This window comes from Tachysurus vachellii, chromosome 3 (genome assembly GCF_030014155.1).
Source record: "Tachysurus vachellii isolate PV-2020 chromosome 3, HZAU_Pvac_v1, whole genome shotgun sequence".
Taxonomy (NCBI): Eukaryota; Metazoa; Chordata; class Actinopteri; order Siluriformes; family Bagridae; genus Tachysurus; species Tachysurus vachellii.
The window spans coordinates 4,038,076-4,052,721 of NC_083462.1; the positions used below are offsets into that span (position 1 = coordinate 4,038,076).

General features: G+C 39.6%; 2 protein-coding genes across 2 annotated transcripts; both read right to left on the minus strand.

The window, feature by feature from the left end:
* Positions 1 to 12: 12 nt before the first annotated feature.
* LOC132842615 (uncharacterized) lies at positions 13 to 4,510 on the minus strand. Its single transcript, XM_060865385.1, has 9 exons — positions 4,269 to 4,510; positions 3,846 to 4,007; positions 3,739 to 3,757; positions 2,059 to 2,212; positions 1,862 to 1,927; positions 1,371 to 1,433; positions 999 to 1,115; positions 723 to 806; positions 13 to 447 (listed from the first exon to the last, which is right to left on the minus strand). Exons 1-9 carry the CDS (start codon positions 4,401 to 4,403, stop codon positions 315 to 317), a joined length of 933 nt encoding a protein of 310 aa, XP_060721368.1. The 5' UTR covers positions 4,404 to 4,510; the 3' UTR covers positions 13 to 314.
* Positions 4,511 to 6,075: 1,565 nt separating this feature from the next.
* On the minus strand, positions 6,076 to 10,247 carry LOC132842614 (uncharacterized). The gene is made up of 10 exons (XM_060865383.1): positions 10,212 to 10,247; positions 9,769 to 9,924; positions 9,340 to 9,501; positions 9,233 to 9,251; positions 8,388 to 8,541; positions 8,191 to 8,256; positions 7,443 to 7,505; positions 7,061 to 7,177; positions 6,785 to 6,868; positions 6,076 to 6,510 (listed from the first exon to the last, which is right to left on the minus strand). The coding sequence occupies exons 2-10, from the start codon at positions 9,913 to 9,915 to the stop codon at positions 6,378 to 6,380; spliced, it is 945 nt and encodes a 314-aa protein (XP_060721366.1). The 5' UTR covers positions 9,916 to 9,924; positions 10,212 to 10,247; the 3' UTR covers positions 6,076 to 6,377.
* Positions 10,248 to 14,646: the final 4,399 nt, after the last annotated feature.

Genomic DNA, 14,646 nt, shown 5'->3' on the forward strand with positions numbered 1-14,646 from the left:
AAAGACACAAAGTAGAATTTCTAGGTAAGTGTATTTGTGTATTATTTACAGATATAAATAATATTTACAGCTGACAGTACACTGGCGTCTTTTCAAGGTGGGCCCAGGCCAAAATAATAAACAAAAAGGTCTAATAGTTAGATAACTATCCTAACAGCCAGACCCCTACTGCCAGTGAATCTGTGAATAATATACAGTGCTATGTGTGTATATACAAAGTGAAACCACAGCAACAATTCCAAGGGTAAGCCAAGCTCAGAGTCAGAAACAGAACAAAAGTCAAAACCAGAACAAAAACTATCACAACACAACAATCAACCACCACTACTAACACCCTCCCCTCCTTCCTCTTCGGCTTTATATAGTTGACTAGTGATGATGTCATCAATATGAGGGGCAGTATCAGGGCAGGCTAGGGCAGGCTGGAAACTCTGGCCTGGAATCAACCTGCACACAGACATGTACAGAGAACACAATACAATACACCATTTTCACGGGTTGTAACAGACATTTATCAAGCAACAAATTAAAAAAAAACAAAACTGGCTAACAATCGTCTGTACAAGTCGTCTGATCAGAGACACTAATCAGTTATGACAATAATCGACAGTGATGCCTGTAATAATTTACTTCCAATATATACAGTGATACTGGTTTCTATCAGTGGTGTTTATCTACATACAGGTTAAAGGTATTTATATAAACACCAGTAAAACTCTTACACTGAAACAACGTCGTTCGAGCGTCTACATTTCTTCATCCCGTCATTTTCATAGTCGTTCATCTTCACCGTAGCACAATCCCCTCTAACACACACAAAGACACACACTTATTAGATTACCAAGTTAAGAAGTCTTGATTTGTCACAAACATTACTGCACAGAGAAATTCTTTCTTGACATATTCCATCCTTGGATCCTTGGGTTTGGGTCATTAATCCATCACCATGAAGGTTTGATCAGAACGACTGGATACAGTAATTTAGCTTTAGCACTTACTTGTTTTGGTTGCTTGGTATTTGAGGTCCTTCATCACTCTCTGATGTCTGATCTTGTATCAACATCCTCCCAGCATCACCATTCTGATCAGCACTCACAGCATGGTCATCGTTTGGGCTAACAAACAAACACACAAGTAGGAATGTTTAGTGACTAAATGGAGGAGTAAAAGTAAACAGTGTGGATTCTGACCAACTGTTTTTACTGAAATTATAGATTTGCATGTTAAAACGCACAGTGTCACAGAGACGCACATGCGCACACAGAGACGCACAGAAAAAAAGAAATGCCCAAATGAAATAGAGGTTGAGAGCGAATCTGCTCTGGTCTGAGGTTTTAAATTCAATAAAGATGAGATGCTGAAGCTCTTACTTTTTAATATTCAGTGGTTGCATTTCATGGTTGCTGCCTGCTTCAAGCTCCTTCAGTGGGATACTGTTAGACACACACACAGAGGCGCACACACATGCACAGAAAACATTAGAAATGCAGATGGAGTCGAGAAAGAATAAGCATCAGATCTGAACTCAATCCTATGGTAATAAAGTGGTCGGAGTAAGACTTGTGTTAGTGGGATTAAGGGTGGGTGAAATTCCAGGACCTTGTGTGGGACTGTTACATCCTTTCATGCTTTGATTGTCACCTGAGTGATTTGATTCTATCTAAAGGGACTTCCCCTAAAATGTGTACAACTACAATGCATTACAACTTTAAGTCAGACTCGATGACTGCAGCATCTGTGCCAGTACGTTCTGACTTGAAGGTGTTTCAGCTCCACACATTTCTGGGAGAAATAAACAAAATAAAATGTGTGTGAAAGCAGCTGTAGTGTGTAAAGGTCCTGCAGTTTAAGTTTTACTCACTTGTTATTCTGTGCTTCTGTTTGTTTACAGCAGCCTCTCAAGCTCACCAAGACTCTGTTTCTCCTCCTATCACCACAAAGAAGAACAGAGCTACTTGTTAATCACCAAATAAACCCAGCCATCTAACATAAGCATCAGACAGCAGAGTAAAGTATTACAAGTTCCCTCAGTTAGCTATAAAGGTGATGCGGATTTACCCTTGTCTGTATCTCAGGATCAGGACTCCAATAATGATGATGATGATGATGATGGGGATGATGCAGATGATGATGCGGATGGTGGTGTTGGGGGGGTTGGTGGTGTTGGGGGAGTTGGCGGTGATGGTGGAGTTGGTAGCGTTGTGGTCAGTGACTTAAAACAAAAAGCAAAGTACACAAAGCCAGTGTCAGTAACACAAAAGGTTTACAGGTTGCTCTGACTGTTGCACATTTCTCATCCTATCTGAACATCCTGTCTGTATCTGATGCTGAGAAGCTAGTTCATGCTTTCATGACCTCTAGACTATTGTAATGCATTACTAGGTGGTTGTCCTTCATCTTTAATAAATAGGCTACAGTTAGTCCAAAATGCAGCTGCCAGAGTTCTTACCTGGTTGAGAAAATCATCATATAACCCCAATTTTATCATCTCTACACTGGCTACCTGTTAAGTTTAGAATTGATTACAAACTGCTGCTACTAATGTACAAGGCTCTTAATGGTTTATCTAATGGTCTTTTAACATGCTACAATCCTTCACGCTCTCTGAGATCACAAAACTCAGGACTTCTGGTAGTTCCCAGTATATTAAAATCCACTAAAAGGTGGTAGAGCGTTTTCATATTTAGCTCCTAAACTGTGGAATAGTCTTCCTGATAGTGTTCAGAGCTCAGACACTTTCCCAGTTTAAATGTAGATAAAAATGCACACACACACACACACACACACACACACACACACACACACACAGGCACGTGCAATAACACAAACAGACGCATCTGCATCTGATGATGAGAAACTAGTTCCAGACTAGAAACTGACCTCCAGACTGGACTATTGTAATGCATTACTATTGCCCCTTTTCCACCGAGGCAGTTTGAGTGCAGGTTCGGAGCCTAATTTAGAACCAGTTCTTTCTGTTTCGACAGCCAAAGCACCGGCTCTGAACCAGGAAAAGTGGTTCTTAAGCAGCACCAAAACGTTGCTGGTCTAGACTTAAGAACCGCTTGTGTCAGGGGCTGTGGGCGGGGCTGTGGGCGGGGCTACTGTTAGTGCATTTGTTAATGTACCTTAAGTATACTAATGTTTAATATTTCTTTTTGGTTCTTTTTGGTGGAAAAGGGAGGTGGTTGTCCTGCATCTTTAATAAATAGACTACAGTTAGTCCAGAATGCAGCTGCCAGAGTTCTCACTAGGACAAGAAAGTATGACCATATAACCCTAATTTTATCATCTCTACACTGGCAACCTGTTAAGTTTAGAATCGTCTACAAACTGCTGCTACTTACGTACAAGGCTCTTAATGGTTTAGCTCCCATGTATCTAACTAGTCTTCTAACACGTTACAATCCTTCACGCTCTCTGAGATCACAAAACTCAGGACTTCTGGTAGTTCCCAGAATATCTAAGTCTACTAAAGGTGGTAGAGCGTTTTCTTATTTAGCTCCTAAACTGTGGAATAGTCTTCCTGATAGTGTTTGGGGCTCAGACACACTTTCCCAAATTAAATGTAGATTAAAATGCACACACAGACAGACAGTGGACGGACACACACACACACACACACGCAGACACGCAGACACGCAGGCACGTGTGTACACACACAGATGCACGCACACAAAGACACACAGACACACATGCGCACACACACGAACAGACACAAACAGAGATATTACATACCTCGGTAAAGGTGTTGAAACTGCAAAATATAAAGATAGTTATGATTAAATCATTCTTAAAAGAAACAGAATTTTAAACCTTATAGAAGCAGAAATAAAAATATAAACCTTTTGATTTGATCCATGACACGTTACGTTATGGCGAAGCTCGATGCATTCGGTGATTGTGATGCTTTTCTCGCTCACATCAACAACCAGCGGGTGTTTACTTTGGTTTACATGAAGTTGTCCATCTGACAAAAACTCCAACTCCGATCCATTACCTGGAGCCTAATGACAGCATTCATTCATTAACAGAGTGCAGCATCGTTTCCCTTCTCACTCACTATGAATAAATACATCATGCAATGTGTCTTTACTGGACCATCTGTAAATATAAAATCATCTGTACCATCTTTCAATATTTCAAGAGATTATAAAGTAATAAACTTGAAGATTTATGACAAGTGTTATTGGGTCACATTGGTCAGTCCTACTCAGGACTTTGCTGCAGTGCTGCTGAACTTGCAGAAGGTTTTCATGTGGTCTCACCTTCCTGTACCAGGCTTTCTCACAGTCTGGGTCTTGAAGAACAGCAGACGGTATGTTAGAGGACACTTCATAAGTGTAACCATTTCCAGAAAAAATAGCTTGACAGATCAAGTTGATGGTGATGATATCCGTCATGATACAAATCTGGGGAAGAGAAAATTTAACAATGAGGAATAAGAGTTCAATATATGCAGTGCAGTTTATTTAACTTTATTAACTAACCTGATTTGAAATCGAAGGTTCTAGGCCAGTGGTCACCAACGCGTTGCTCCAAGGTTGTAGTTGCTGACCAGAAGGGTGTTACAGGGTGTGTGTGTGTGTGCGCACAGGCAGAATAGGCAAATGCAAAGGGCGGCGCGCACCACTAGGGGCGCCCGTGCGCCCATATTATTATATATATATTATTTATATATATGTATATACATATAATTTATTACCTGAGAAGTATTTTATTTATATATTTATTATATATATATTTTATTGCTGTAAGAAAGGCAAGGTCTCTGTAATATAGTTTTTTTTTATACAGTTTGTGTGTTTTTCCAAAATATTTTCAAAATAAAGAAAAACAGGACAAAGCTGTGCAGTTTGTTTCTGTGTAAGTTTATGAACAAAATGATCAGAACACAATTGTCTGTGAATCCAGGGGCACCAGGTGAAATCTTGCCTAGGGCAGCAAATTGGCCAGGGCCGGCCCTGGTAAAACAGCATGGGCTGCTTGTTTCAGGGACACACCGATATGCAGCATCGCCAGGTTTTAACATCTGGAAATCAGTATCAGTATGTGACGGAGGGATGGTTGTGGGCCTGGGACACTATCACTGATTAACCTCCTATTATTTGTATATAATTATAATTAACCTAATTTAATTGGCTGGAACATAAAGCCCTGCTGCATCATAGAGTCGACTCTGTAGAGGTGATAATGTACATAACTAGACCTAAATACACAATGTGCAGTGTGATCTCTACATACATTAATGAAGCTAAAGGAAACACACACCAACACTACAATGTGTAAGTACTGAATCCAAGAGCTATTCTGACTTTTTTCAGTCCCTAGCGAGTTTAGGAGAGTTTATTGTTCTGAGTTGTCAATGGAGCCCGTTACAAAATGTGTTACACATTCTGAAATGTGGGAACACTTTCATTTGATTTCGCCAAATAAGGATGATATGATTTTGTTGTGAAACCTATATTTATAACTCAAATCCCACTCATCATTGAGCAATTATATGATTCAATGTAACATTTCGTGTCCTAATGGTTAGAGAGTCTGACTCCTAAGGCTGTGGGTTCGAATCTCGGGCCGGCCACGACTGAGGTGCCTTTGAGCAAGTCACCAACCCCCCTTCTCTTTATTACATTTTTGTTTAGAGTTACCATGCGTATGCAATGGAACATGCTTTGGTCATGTATTTAATATAATCATTTATTTATTTATCTATCCTTAATTTGTCAATCCATTAATTTTTGCTTCTAAAATTAACACGTTGTTTGGTTGTGGAACATTCTGTGATAGCGTTTTCACCAGCAGAGGTCCTCATCGAGCTCTGATTTGAAAAGCTTCGAGTAATGAACCTTTTTCCGATACACATGGGTTCGAAGCTTCACTGCTTCAAGAAAGCTTCACTTTGCCATCACTATTAAATATTTTGCTCATTTTAAAAGGTGATTTAAATATCTGCTATTTGTAATTTTCTAATTTTTATTTAATTTCTTTTAGTTTAATCTCCATTACAGTAAGAATCAGTAAGGTGATAATGATGTGATACCTTTATAAATTACCAAAAGAAAAGACACAAAGTAGAATTTCTAGGTAAGTGTATTTGTGTATTATTTACAGATATAAATAATATTTACAGCTGACAGTACACTGGCGTCTTTTCAAGGTGGGCCCAGGCCAAAATAATAAACAAAAAGGTCTAATAGTTAGATAACTATCCTAACAGCCAGACCCCTACTGCCAGTGAATCTGTGAATAATATACAGTGCTATGTGTGTATATACAAAGTGAAACCACAGCAACAATTCCAAGGGTAAGCCAAGCTCAGAGTCAGAAACAGAACAAAAGTCAAAACCAGAACAAAAACTATCACAACACAACAATCAACCACCACTACTAACACCCTCCCCTCCTTCCTCTTCGGCTTTATATAGTTGACTAGTGATGATGTCATCAATATGAGGGGCAGTATCAGGGCAGGCTAGGGCAGGCTGGAAACTCTGGCCTGGAATCAACCTGCACACAGACATGTACAGAGAACACAATACAATACACCATTTTCACGGGTTGTAACAGACATTTATCAAGCAACAAATTAAAAAAAAAAAAACTGGCTAACAATCGTCTGTACAAGTCGTCTGATCAGAGACACTAATCAGTTATGACAATAATCGACAGTGATGCCTGTAATAATTTACTTCCAATATATACAGTGATACTGGTTTCTATCAGTGGTGTTTATCTACATACAGGTTAAAGGTATTTATATAAACACCAGTAAAACTCTTACACTGAAACAACGTCGTTCGAGCGTCTACATTTCTTCATCCCGTCATTTTCATAGTCGTTCATCTTCACCGTAGCACAATCCCCGCTAACACACACAAAGACACACACTTATTAGATTACCAAGATAAGAAGTCTTGATTTGTCACAAACATTACTGCACAGTGAAATTCTTTCTTGACATATTCCATCCTTGGATCCTTGGGTTTGGGTCATTAATCCATCACCATGAAGGTTGGATCAGAACGACTGGATGCAGTAATTTAGCTTTAGCACTTACTTGTTTTGGTTGCTTGGTAATCGAGGTCCTTTATCACTCTCTGATGTCTGATCTTGTATCAACATCCTCCCAGCATCACCATTCTGATCAGCACTCACAGCATGGTCATGGTTTGGGCTAACAAACAAACACACAAGTAGGAATGTTTAGTGACTAAATGGAGAGAGGTAAAAGTAAACAGTGTGGATTCTGACCAACTGTTTTTACTGAAATTATAGATTTGCATGTTAAAACGCACAGTGTCACAGAGACGCACAAGGAGACACACACAAGGAGACGCACAGAAAAAAAGAAATGCCCAAATGAAATACAGAGGTTGAGAGCGAATCTGCTCTGGTCTGAGGTTTTAAATTCAATAAAGATGAGATGATGAAGCTCTTACTTTTCAATATTCAGTGGTTGCATTTCATGGTTGCTGCCTGCTTCAAGCTCCTTCAGTGGGATACTGTTAGACACACACACAGAGGCGCACACACATGCACAGAGAACATTAGAAATGCAGATGGAGTCAAGAAGGAATAAGCATAAGATCTGAACTCAATCCTATGGTAATAAAGTGGTCGGAGTAAGACTTGTGTTAGTGGGATTAAGGGTGGGTGAAATTCCAGGACCTTGTGTGGGACTGTTACATCCTTTCATGCTTTGATTGTCACCTGAGTGATTTGATTCTATCTAAAGGGACTTCCCCTTTAATGTGTACAACTACAATGCATTACAACTTTAAGTCAGACTCGATGACTGCAGCATCTGTGCCAGTACGTTCTGACTTGAAGACTCGTGTTCATTGTGTATCTATAATAAATACTACTGCACAAGGAAATCAAAGTCTCCTGGTCTTCTCTGGAAACAACAGCAGGAAGTACGCTGAGCTGTGATCACTAACAAACAACTCTAGACAACAATAAAAACACCAACTGAGCAAAACAAGTCATGTGATGACTCAAATTGAACATGTTACACACTTTCTTCCTAGAGTTTTTATCTGTCTCACTCACATCCAGAATTTTATTTTTATTAGTATCAACAAAAGGTGTTTCAGCTCCACACGTTTCTGGGAGAAATAAACAACAAAAAATGTGTGTGAAAGCAGCTATAGTGTGTAAAGGTCCTGCAGTTTAAGTTTTACTCACTTGTTATTCTGTGCTTCTGTTGGTTTACAGCAGCCTCTCAAGCTCACCAAGACTCTGTTTCTCCTCCTATCACCACAAAGAAGAACAGAGCTACTTGTTAATCACCAAATAAACCCAGCCATCTAACATAAGCATCAGACAGCAGAGTAAAGTATTACAAGTTCCCTCAGTTAGCTATAAAGGTGATGCGGATTTACCCTTGTCTGTATCTCAGGATCAGGACTCCAATGATGATGATGATGATGATGATGGGGATGATGCGGATGATGTTGCGGATGGTGGTGTTGGGGGGGTTGGTGGTGTTGGGGGAGTTGGCAGTGATGGTGGAGTTGGTAGCGTTGTGGTCAGTGACTTAAAACAAAAAGCAAAGTACACAAAGCCAGTGTCAGTAACACAAAAGGTTTACAGGTTGCTCTGACTGTTGCACATTTCTCATCCTATCTGAACATCCTGTCTGTATCTGATGCTGAGAAGCTAGTTCATGCTTTCATGACCTCTAGACTATTGTAATGCATTACTAGGTGGTTGTCCTGCATCTTTAATAAATAGGCTACAGTTAGTCCAAAATGCAGCTGCCAGAGTTCTTACCTGGTTGAGAAAATCATCATATAACCCCAATTTTATCATCTCTACACTGGCTACCTGTTAAGTTTAGAATTGATTACAAACTGCTGCTACTAATGTACAAGGCTCTTAATGGTTTATCTAATGGTCTTTTAACATGCTACAATCCTTCACGCTCTCTGAGATCACAAAACTCAGGACTTCTGGTAGTTCCCAGTATATTAAAATCCACTAAAAGGTGGTAGAGCGTTTTCATATTTAGCTCCTAAACTGTGGAATAGTCTTCCTGATAGTGTTCAGAGCTCAGACACTTTCCCAGTTTAAATGTAGATAAAAATGCACACACACACACACACACACACACACACACACACAGGCACGTGCAATAACACAAACAGACGCACGCACACACAGGGACACGGGCGTGCGCACACACAGACACGCGCAGACACATGAACAGACAGAGATTATTACATACCTTGGTAAAGGTGTTGAAACTGCAAAATATAAAGATAGTTATGATTAAATCATTCTTAAAAGAAACAGAATTTGAAACCTTATAGAAGCAGAAATAAAAATATAAACCTTTTGATTTGATCCATGACACGTTACGTTATGGCGAAGCTCGATGCATTTTGTGATTGTGATGTTTTTCTCGCTCACATCAACTACCAGCGGGTGTCTGCTTTGGTTTACATGAAGTTGTCCATCTGACAAAAACTCCAACTCCGATCCATCACCTGGAGCCTAATGACAGCATTCATTCATTAACAGAGTGCAGCATCGTTTCCCTTCTCACTCACTATGAATAAATACATCATGCAATGTGTCTTTACTGGACCATCTGTAAATATAAATCATCTGTACCATCTTTCAATATTTCAAAAGTTTATAAAGTAATAAACTTGTGAAGATTTATGACAAGATCAGTGTTATTGGGTCACATTGGTCAGTCCTACTCAGGACTTTGCTGCAGTGCTGCTGAACTTGCAGAAGGTTATCATGTGGTCTCACCTTCCTGTACCAGGCTTTCTCACAGTCTGGGTGTTGAAGAACAGCAGACGATATGTTAGAGGACACTTTATAAATGTAACCTTTTCCAGAAAAATGGTCTCGACAGACAAAGTTGATGATGTTGAAGATGATGATGATATCCGTCATGATATAAATCTGGGGGAAAATGTTAACGATGATGAATAAGAGTTCAATACATGCAGTGCAGTTTATGTAACTTTAATAATAAACCTGGTTAGAAATCGAAGGTTCTAGGCTATTAGCATCGCAGGCTAATAGGCGCTAAGCTATTAGCATCACATGCTAACTGTATTATTATTATTAGATTGTATAAATATAAACTTGTATCTATATTTGCTAAAGCAGCAATAAGAAGGTCCAAGAGTTTAAAAAAATCAGCCTCATCGAGCGTGACATTTATTTAAAACACAACCTAGACTTACTGTAATCCTCGACCGGGTTTTAGCGTGTGCTTTCTCTCTCACGTGAAACTGGGGTGTGTGATTTGGTACCTGTTACATGATACCTGTTACCTGTAGCTCCGCCTCGGAGCCGTAAACCCTTTCATAGGAGCGCAGCGTTGACCGTGTTGGTCTGACGGTGAACTGCTTCGACAGTCCACACACGTGAAATATCCGTTCTTTATAAATGGCTCAAATAGTGGTGTAATTATACTGACTTTATTCGGCTACTCTGAAAAGCAACTGCTTTAAAATGAGTCAAATTAATGTTGTCTTTAACTTGATTGATTCTTCTTTTTAAAATGTAAAAGAAATTAAAAGCAGAAATATAACAACTGTTAGTCTGTACACTCATTAACACTCGTAGATCCCTATTTAAAATGATGGCTTAATGGAAAGGTTTATGTTTCAGCGCTGTTGTGTGTCTAAAAGCTGCGTCCTTAAATTTACGGTCTGTCGGATAAACAATTGTCTGGATTAATAACCACAATGTATTACAACAATACGTGCAGTCTTGAACCAATCCCGCTAATAAATTACGTTTTTAGATGTTTATTTGCTCTAAAAACAGCAACACATAATTAATTACCTTGAAGAGAGATTATCCTCCTGAATCAAACTGTGCTCTGCTTTTTCCTCTTTAACTTTACATTTCATTTGGTTTTCCTCGTCAGGTGTAGAATCCACAAAGTAACCCACTACTCTGTTATCGTGTACTGAAATTACCCTCATTGTTGTCCTTATTATATCCACCGTGTCAGAAAATGCCAGAAAAGATGGCGTAAGACCGGAAGGATAACCAGAAGAAGGCGTTAATGTTTATCACGTGTCGTACGTGTGTGTGTGTGTGTGTCTGTGTCTCTGTGTGTGTAAAACAGCATGGGCTGCTTGTTTCAGGGACACACCGATATACAGCATCGCCAGGTTTTAACATCTGGAAATCAGTATCAGTATGTGACGGAGGGATGGTTGTGGGCCTGGGACACTATCACTGATTAACCTCCTATTATTTGTATATAATTATAATTAACCTAATTTAATTGGCTGGAACATAAAGCCCTGCTGCATCATAGAGTCGACTCTGTAGAGGTGATAATGTACATAACTAGACCTAAATACATAACGTGCAGTGTGATCTCTACATACATTAATGAAGCTAAAGGAAACACACACCAACACTACAATGTGTAAGTACTGAATCCAAGAGCTATTCTGACTTTTTTCAGTCCCTCTAAAATGTTTTAACATCAAATCGTTCACAAATTAACATATATAATTGTCTTGTCTAAAGAGACAATTATCTCATGTTTATACAACTGATCTTTAAGGGCCTTGTTCAGGAGCCCTTGCTGGACCTGGGATAGAACTCACAACCTTCTGATTGGTCGATCAACACCTTAACCACACGATTATAAACGTGTATTAATAAAAGTCTTTGTCAATCATAAAGCAGTCACATTCCAATACAGTAGTTTATTTGTTCTGATAGTATTTATTGGATTATTGTTTATTCACTTCTCTTTTAAATAAAGTTTGTGTCCCTATAAATCTATCAGTATTCTGTATCCCCACCGGTGTCTGAACAGAACTAGTACAGTTAGGTCTTGTGTTATTAAAGCTAATACAAAGGCTGGTATGTAACACAGAACAAAACAAGAAACAAATCAGAGGCGGTTTTGCTTTGCTCTCTAAACTACTGTAAAACTGGGACATAGGAGTCAGTTTAATACAAACACACAAAGTCCTGGACATGTTCCACTCAGAGACACTAAATAAGGTGGAAGCTGGAATCATGTAACACCAACCAACATTAAAACATCTGATAATAAACGTTCTGTACTTCAGAACATGGATATAATGTTTAAATTATTTAGCAAATAAAATGTTACTGACCTTAGTTTAATGGACATGAGACTAAATCGCGGCACCTCTGCACATTAAGACACGAGCGCAGATGGACGCTTTTATACAGGTGAGAAGGCGAAGTGGGCGGAGTGAGCCGAAGTATGAGTTGGTATGGGTTGATGAAAACTTTTTCACTCATTGTCTACCGCTTATCCTAACTACCTACGTCACGTGGAGGCGTCATCGGGCATCAAGGCGGGTTCAAAACTGTCTTGAGTTTACTTGGTAACGTATTCTGTTAGGACACAATTTCCTGCTCTGCTTTTACATTTTGTTTAACTTCACTGTGAGGTTGAAACTAGCGGGATGTCTGAGGGCAGCTCAGGGTAAATAACGTTAAGGTTGGAAACTAAACATGTTCGACAGGTTTGAAACTAAACATGTTCGACAGGTTTGAAACTAAACATGTTCGACCGCCATTTTATTCGTGACACACCCAGGATCATTTAGGAGCAATTCATTTATTCATTCATCTTCTACCGCTTATCTGAACTACCTCGGGTCACGGGGAGCCTGTGCCTATCTCAGGCGTCATTGGGCATCAAGGCAGGATACACCCTGGACGGAGTGCCAACCCATCGCAGGGCACACACACACACACACACACACACACACACTCATTCACTCACGCACATTTAGGAGCAATTCTTTGATAAAATGCCATTTGACTGACATTAATATTCTGTATGTAATTAGTTGATGGCATCAAGCAGTGTTCCCTGGTGTGGCAGTTCCTACAGATTGTGGTGTATGGACTTCCGGGGGAGGAGACACCAGCAGTAAGAGTTCTGCCTGCATTCGTTTTTGCAGACAAACTGTAACTTGTTTTTTTATTATTATTAATTAAACTGTGTATAGTTAATAAACTTATTTTCACACATTTCAATACATTATTTTCATATTTCACACACACATTTAATTAGACTCACATATTTAATTCCGACCGAAGTCAGTGATGCATTTACTGTGATATTTGATACATTTTCATAGAATGCGAGCGTTTTACATGTTATGACCAAATCAGCTCCGTATATTCGACATATTATATATTATATAAGGAGGTTTGCTATTTTAGCCTAGACATCCTTTACAAAAATAAAAAAAACGTGTATTACTAAAACGAAGGACGATATTTTATTTAGATCACCTAAATTGCTTCCACATACTCCCGTGTTTCCTGTGGGCAGGGTTTGATTACCGAAGTAAGTGTTGCTGTAGATTCATTATTTTAATCACTTAAATTTCTGACCCGGGGGGTCACGGTGGCTTAGTGGTTAGCACGTTTGCCTCACACCTCCAGGGTTGGGGGTTCGATTCCCACCTCCACCTTGTGTGTGTGGAGTTTGCATGTTCTCCCCGTGCCTCGGGGGTTTCCTCCGGGTACTCCGGTTTCCTCAATTTTAATTGTTTTCCTTAATGTAGACCGGGGTTGGTTGTCACAATTTTTACTCATGCATGAATTGCTCATCTTCAAAAAAATCTTTCAGCAGTAATTCCTACATGAAATGAAAACTTGGGGTCTTGGCTTTAATTGTGTATACTTTTTACTTTTAGAATGTATTGTAACATGAAGTAATTAACCATCAAAGACACTCTGACACAATGTGACAACCAACCCCATTACGAGGTTGGTTGTCACGAGGTATGGGGTTGGTTGTCCCTATAGAGGTTCAATAGGATTTCAGTGATAAATTGGGATCTAAAAAGATAATGTGTAACTTTTTAGTTTTTTAAGCTAGAAACTGCAAATAAGTTTTAATATGAATACCACCGGGGGCACGGTGGCTTAGTGGTTAGCACGTTCGCCTCACATCTCCAGGGTCGGGGTTCGATTCCTGCCTCCACCTTGTGTGTGTGGAGTTGGCATGTTCTCCCCGTGCCTTGGGGGTTTCCTCCGGGTACTCCGGTTTCCTCCCCCGGTCCAAAGACATGCATGGCAGGTTGATTGGCATCTCTGGAAAATTGTCCCTAGTGTGTGATTGCATGAGTGAATGAGAGTGTGTGTGTGCCCTGCGATGGGTTGGCACTCCGTCCATGGTGTATCCTGCCTTGATGCCCGATGACGCCTGAGATAGGCACAGGCTCCCCGTGACCCGAGGTAGTTCGGATAAGCGGTAGAAAATGAATGAATGAATGAATGAATGAATAACACCCCTATGATAGTTGTCATCAATGCCCCTTATGTTTAAACAATGGGATTAAAGTGGGTGATCAGTTACTTGAATTGTCTACTGTGTTGAGAAATAAAATGAAATAATTTTTAGTGCTAAAACCTCTTTATTATCAATTCATTATGTAAGTTGCCTAACCGCAAACAAAAACAAACAGACCAACAGTCTTAAAAGGTCCACATGTCCAATACTCTTAACAATTTGAACTAAAGTAGGAAACCCTGTGCAGCACTGGCTGTGCTTCATCACAGAATCACAGTTGTGACAAATGTATGCCCGTGCAAACAACAGCAAACAAAAACAAACAGAACAACAGTCTTAAAGGGATAGTTCACCCAAAA